Here is a 6,701-nt window from a genome sequence, read left to right on the forward strand (position 1 = left end):
GGAAAGAAGCAAGGAAGGAGGAGAGGCAGGGGAGAAAGAGAGAGACAGGGATGGGTAGATGTATACACAGAGAGAGAGAGAGATCTCCAGCCAGCAGCAGCTCTTTGCCTAGTCCCAGCGCTGGGTTTGTGGGGCCCTCCTACACACACCCCTGGCCCTTTCTCCACGCCCTCTTGCCCCAGAGTCGCTCCCTCTTAATTCTGCACAGTCTAACTTGGCGGGAGGCTTGCTCCAGGCGTAAAACCCACCAACTTGTTAGCAAGCCCACTGGAGTCAGAGTGGTGATAAACGAGTCACCCCTCTGGTCCTGTGGGCTTACTCAAACAGCCGCACAATCTGTTGGCGATGTGACCCTGTGTGCTCACCCCTGGCAGCCTCCCCCCTCCTCTTCCCCATCTTTCTAGTCTTCTTCTCATTCATCAACACTCCGGAGCATTGCTCCCAGAAAACGCTGATCTTTGGGAAAAGGGGAGGGGGCGGGGAGTCTTCAGGCCGGTGGGGCCGAGCTGGAAGCCTCAGGGAGGTAACTAAGATTTAGGGCTGGGGTGATTTCCAGCGAGCTGCAGGAAGTTCCGTGTTGAGAAGTGATGGGCTGCTACAAAAGGGAAAGACGAAGCCCTGAAAGGATTTAATTAACCGTGTCAGGGATAATTACCCCTGGACAGTCCAAATTAGTTTTGCATAATCGCTCAGAACCATATGAATTAACTTATAATATTGCAAAGAGCTCGGGGAATAACAGGAGAGGGATCGTTTTAATTAGTGAATCAGGGTCAAAACCAGCAGAGCCTATTTCTCACATTTCCAAAACTTTTCATGGTTTTTAAAATATTATTCCATTGGGGGAAAACAATGACTTTAAAGAGTTGGGACGCTTACAAAGACATACAGCTCCAGAGATGGTCTCTGTCAATGGGGAAACTAGTTTAAGACTAGTTGAGTCTTGTATCTTGAGAATTTGTATCTCAGTTGGGGGGAAAATAAAGGTCTCCTTACAGTTAATTTTTTTCTCTCTGATATTCTTTACAGTGCCCTATAATTTCTTTTCTAAAATTAAAATCCTTTATGATTTCAAAACTTTCTCCAGTGGAAACTTGTCTAGCCCTGGAAATTCAACCCTCCCCATTAGAATTTGTTATTCTTCTGTTTAATGCCATTAGCATGACAGAATAAAGCCCGAAAGAGGCCAAAAGTTTTACATTGTCGTTAGCAGTGATTATCCTGCCAAATAAAATCTTCAGGTGTAAATAAGGAATATGCCAAAGATCCGTGAACAAATTACACTGATTTAAGTGGTGGGGCTCTCCTACTAACAAGATAAAGTGGTCGGGCAACTTTCTCCTCTTAGAATGTTACTGGAAACTAGTGAAATGCTTTGAACGGTCTGGATGTTTTCAATGGACTCTGTTCTACTGGTTCATGAATGCCTTTTTTTCCCCAAGATAATACAACTACTTGGGTTTTTTTTTATCTTCTTTCCTATTCACGATTAAAAATGTGATAAATCAGGTTTTTGGCTCTGAATAACAATGGGTTGATTTAGATTTCCTAGTAAATCTATTCAAAAGTGAAACAAAGGCTGCCTTTGGAGGATACCTTACACTTCACCTGGACCAGGCACGTTAAAGGCAATTCAGATAAAAATCTTGTTAGGAACTCAAGAAATAGAGGATTTTCTCTTTTCCCTGGTTCAGGCTTTATTTAAACTCTTTGTTCAAAAAAAATGAACAGAGTGATAGTCGGATTCTAATTTACAGATATAGTTTAGACGTCTAATATTAAATTAGATCACACAAGAAAATCATTTACACATAAAGGTTAAAACCAATACTTAAACTTTCAAAAACTTTATATTACATAAAGCCAAAATGAAACTAAATACATGTTAGCCAACTTCATTCACAAACATTAGTCAAAATATATACATTTAAAAAGAAACAAAAAAAAACCTATAATTGATGGTTTCTTTTCTCTAAAGTGTGTTTTATCATAACTTGCAAATGAATTGCAGGTGATCTAAAAAATAAGCTAATTGGGGAGGGAACTCCAAAACACATTTAAACGGTTCAAGTTGGTGGAGAACTGCTAGCTGAAATTGAGAGACATCTGTCAAAATAATTCTGGGTTTTTTTTTTCAATTTTGCTAAATAATAAATATATAATTACCACTCAGACAAAAAAGTCTGATTTAATCTTAGATAAAAATTGCGATTCTGAAATAGTCCCGCAATTTTTAAAAGTTAACTTTGACATTTGCTCAAAACGCTTTAGAGTCTAAAACCGACTCAAATTTAGGGCAACGCAAATACATTTTCAAAGACTCAAAGTTTTCACTGACATATACACATTTACATCTTAAGGTGAACTCAGCCATAAGAGGAAAATAGGAACCGTGCCTTTCCCTTTCTGTAAACCGTGTCAGAAATCCAGGCGAGCGGACTCAGGGAGACTTCTAGTAGCTTTGTTTTGTTTTTTAAGGAAGAAAATCCAATTGATAACTTTTCATCTCACACATTTCTTGTTTGCGTTCCTTGCTCTTGAGAAAGAGCTCTTGCTCTGATTTGCAAATGGCGTGATAAACAAAAGAAACCGTGATCATCTCACATACAAAGGGCCAGATTCGAGCCGGTCACTGGTCAAGAATGGATCCGGTCTGGGGGTTCTGCTTGAGAGGACAGAGATTTGCAAAGTTCAAATAGTACAAATAGGGAGCAAGGCTGCTCAAAGCCATCCCGCTCCGAGAAACTAATGACACTGATCAGCTTTTCCCTTGTGCCAGCCATTTCAGACCTAACATTTGAACAGATGCATGCAACACAGACCAGGAGGGGGTAAAAAAGGAAGATAATGAGAAACAAAAACAAAACCGACAATAAACTTCCAACAAACGAAACTGGAAAGCCCAACATGTCAAAAGTTACTCCTCCATCTCTATGGGCCAAAATGCAACAGGTTCCGAAGTGCAAAGCAAACACCAACTGCTGCCGGATGCAATCGCCCTCTTTCAAGTTGGCTGCCGAAGTGTGGGTCTGAAATGATCCTGTGAATCCACACGCACACTCGCCCGCGCACTCGCGCGCTCGGCCACTCGCGCCCCGACTGGCATCTCTGCCTCTGCCTGGCACCTATACATCTTATGTACATATAAACCGGGGCCCCTGTCGCGGGAGGGCGCACGGAGAGGCCGTAGAGCTCGTACCTATACATATGTACACGTGTGCACACTGGTCCTCGCAAGACAGCCCCGCGGGGTCATAGCGCAGCGGCGTAGGCTGCAGGGTAGGGGTCCAGCTGAGGCTTGCCCATGCCCGGCAGCAGGATGTAGGCGAGCGGCGGCTGCAGCCCGGGGCTGGGCCACGCGCTGCAGTTGCACGGGATCATGTAGCCCGGGTTGCCCGGACTGGGGTGCGAGTGCGTGTGCCCCCCGGCGGCCGCGGCCGCCGCTGCAGCCGCTGCTGCCGCGCCGTGGAAGGCGCCCGCGCCGGCGGTCGGGTAGCCCAGCGACGACGCGTACGGGAGGCCGGACGACGACGACGAGATCTCTGCCATCTTAGAGCCCAGGTCTAGCAGCGAGTAGGGGCTGCCGGCGGCGGCGGCGGCGGCGGCGGCTGCGGCGGCGGCGGCCGACTGCGGGAAGAAGACGCGCGCGGCGGCGGCGGCAGCGGCGGCGGCCGCCTTCTCGGGGTTGGCGAGCAGAGACTCGGGCACTAGGCCGCCGCCCGCGCCCGCGTGCAGCCCGGCGCCCGCCTTGAGCGCCGGGTGCTCGGCGTCAGCCACGCCGCCCAGGCCGTAGGGCACCGGGAAGGCGAACTTGTCCTTCTTGAGCAGCGTCTTGGGCTTGCGCCGCGGCCGGTACTTGTAGTCGGGGTGCTCCTTCATGTGCATGGCGCGCAGGCGCTTCGCCTCGTCGATGAACGGCCGCTTCTCCGACTCGGTGAGCAGCTTCCACTCGGCGCCCAGGCGCTTGCTGATCTCCGAGTTGTGCATCTTGGGGTTCTCCTGGGCCATCTTGCGCCGCTGAGCCCGCGACCACACCATGAAGGCATTCATGGGCCGCTTGACGTGGTCGACCGGCTTGGACATGCTCTCGCCGTGCCGCGGCTGCAGCCCGCCGCCGCCGCCCGGGCCGTCGCCCTCGGCCCGGAGGAAATCAATGTTGGCTGTCCGCGGGGACCCGTTCGGCCCGCCTGCGCTCGCCGCGCCCCACTTTGCACCCCGGCGTCGCTCCCGCCCGGGAGGAGGGGGCTGGGGGACCAGGCCAGGGCCGCGCCGCGCTCCCTGCCGCCCTGGTCTCTGGCCAAGCGCTCGGGAAGATCCTCTCCCCGGACCTGTAACTTCTCGGCGGTGCCCCCACCCCACGGTGACAGTTTGCCCTTTGCTTTCTTTTTGTCCTTGCGCTCCAGTTGCGTTTGCTCGCGAACTCCCGGCAGGTAGCCGCTGCCGGGCAGAGCTCTCCCCCTCCCGGGTCTTTTCTCTCTTAAATGCACAGCAGCCCGGAAAGTTGCGTCGCGGAGGCTCCACCAAGTTGAGTCGAGGAGTCCGCCGCCGCGTGCTGCCAAGTGCCAAAGGGGGCTCTCGGCGGCTGGAATGTTTGGGTTCTCCTCGGTGACTTTCTCATTTGACAGTAGCAGATGGGGGTGAGGGGAGGAGCGGAGGTGGCCCCCGAGGAGGAAGAGGAGGGGGAGGCGCAGGAGGGTCCGGGAGCACTAGCGGAACGCAGAGCACAGCAATGGATATAAATACAAATACAGCAGCGCCAGCCGATCTTCCTGGTTAGGGGCAGGGCGCACTGATGGAACCTCCCCTCCCCCCCGCAATCGGCTGGGGTTTTTGGAGGGGAGCTGTCCGCGCCACCAGCACCTGCCTCGCGGGTCTTCCTCTCCGGCTGCCGGGCAGGGACGGAGGGTGAATGAGGTTTGAGCAAGCTTGGGGTCGCCGGGCCTCAGAGGAAATCCTCCCGGCTCGCCGAGGCGCCGCGTCTCGCCTTCCCCCGGGCCATGCTGGCTCCTCTCGCTCCGAGCACCTCCAGGCGCGCCGGCCGACTCGGGCTCCCGGAGCGCGCCGGGCGTGGAGGGCGGCGCTGCCCCAGCGCGGGGCGGCTAGCTGGGCACCGGCCGCGTCCACTCCTCGCTCCTCTCGGCCGCCGCCCGGCACTTGCAACTAACTTCGCGCAAGTTTCCTGCGCCGGCGCCGCCGAGCCCCTGCGGTCGCGCTCTGCTCGCAGCGTCTGCCCGCCTGTGCGCCGCGCACGGGCCCCTCTCTCGTCGGTTCTGCGGCCTGAGCCGAGCAGGCGCGGAGGCAGAGGTACTGGAGGAGGGGATTTAAGGAAAACGCGCCATCACCTCAGTTCGCAGGTCCGCTCTGGGGCCGCTCCCGCGGCGTGATGGACCCCTTCCCGGCCCAGGCCGCCACTCCGCCGCTCCAGAGGCGGCAGGAGCCCTGTGCACGGGCTCAGGTGAATGTTGCTACCTGCGTGTGCACGCGCCCGGGGCCGGTGCTGGGTGTGCATGTCCAGCCGCGGCTGAGTGTGTGTTTATCTGGGGACTTGAGGAGGAGGTGGAGCCCAGGACTCCGGGAGGGAGGAGGGACCAGCGGAGCCTCTTCCTGCTCCCACACCCCCAGGACCTCGAATTAAACAGGATCCCCTTCACCCCACCCCCCCATACTCCTCCTCCCACCTCTTTCACTTGAGAGCAGGTTTAGGCGAGTGGAGATCTCGGAGCGCGCCGTGGAGTCTGCGCACTGTTTGGCGTTGGCAACCCTTGGTGTCATCCTTGCTACCCTGGCCGGCCGGAGCAGCGCTGGTCGCGCACGGCTCTGGGATCCTCTGCTCGGAGGAAGGAGGCACGCGCGAGGAGGAGAGTCTCGCGAACATCGGAGGAAGAGGGGACGCACCCTAGAAAATGTTGGAGACTTTTCCCAGCAAGCAAGTGTTCTTTTCCTTGGAGGTCAAGATGTTACTCGCAGCAGATGCTTCCTGCATTTTCTTGCACTGGTGATGCCCCCAGTCAGAGGTAGTGGAGTGAAAAATAACTGAGGAGGGAATGAGCGCGCTTTCCGAAACCCTTTCGAAAAAAAGCTAGCTGAGGCTGAAAGTAGGCATCTTTGGCTGACTTTTCAGCTCTTTAAAAATTCTGGGTGTTTTGTTTTGTTTTGTTTCTATCTCTGGTCGTCAGAGCCATCTATAAGCTGATCTCTTTCAGGTACTGTAAGTTAACTTACAGTATCTCACTTAAATTCAGAGATAGGGTGAAGGTGTTCAAAGTCAGTAAGAAGTATAAAACGTTTCTCTGAAAGAAAAAAGTAAAACATACCAATCAGTCTCTACTGAAATATTTTTAAGCTGTTAAGCACAGTTGTCTTTAGTAAGTAAGAACAGTTTTTTCTTTATAATTGACATGATGCAAAAATCAAACAGCATAATTTTGTTTGCATATTTTTCTCATTTCTTGGTATGCTGCAGCACACTCACATCCTGATCAGTCTGGCGGTTTTATTCTCAAGTTGGCCTTCCCTCCAGGGAGAACTCGCCTGCCTTCTTTCTTTGGCAGTTTGGATGTGACCAGCCATGTGGTGTATGCAAGTAGGAAGTTCTATAAGTGGTTAACTTTTTAAGTCTTCCCTGGAATTTATGTTCTGCTCATACACAGACACACAGGTACAACGCCATTGATTTTAACTATGAACTTAACTATGAACTT

At 52.7% G+C, this 6,701-nt stretch overlaps 1 protein-coding gene across 1 annotated transcript; it reads right to left on the bottom strand.

Annotated features, from left to right (window-relative positions):
• Window positions 1-332: 332 nt before the first annotated feature.
• On the bottom strand, window positions 333-5,585 carry SOX21 (SRY-box transcription factor 21). Its single transcript, XM_058548377.1, has one exon. It carries the CDS (start codon window positions 4,081-4,083, stop codon window positions 3,253-3,255), a length of 831 nt encoding a protein of 276 aa, XP_058404360.1. The 5' UTR covers window positions 4,084-5,585; the 3' UTR covers window positions 333-3,252.
• Between the last annotated feature and the right edge of the window lie 1,116 nt (window positions 5,586-6,701).

The sequence above is a fragment of the Diceros bicornis genome, chromosome 9 (assembly GCF_020826845.1).
Source record: "Diceros bicornis minor isolate mBicDic1 chromosome 9, mDicBic1.mat.cur, whole genome shotgun sequence".
NCBI classification, from domain to species: Eukaryota; Metazoa; Chordata; class Mammalia; order Perissodactyla; family Rhinocerotidae; genus Diceros; species Diceros bicornis.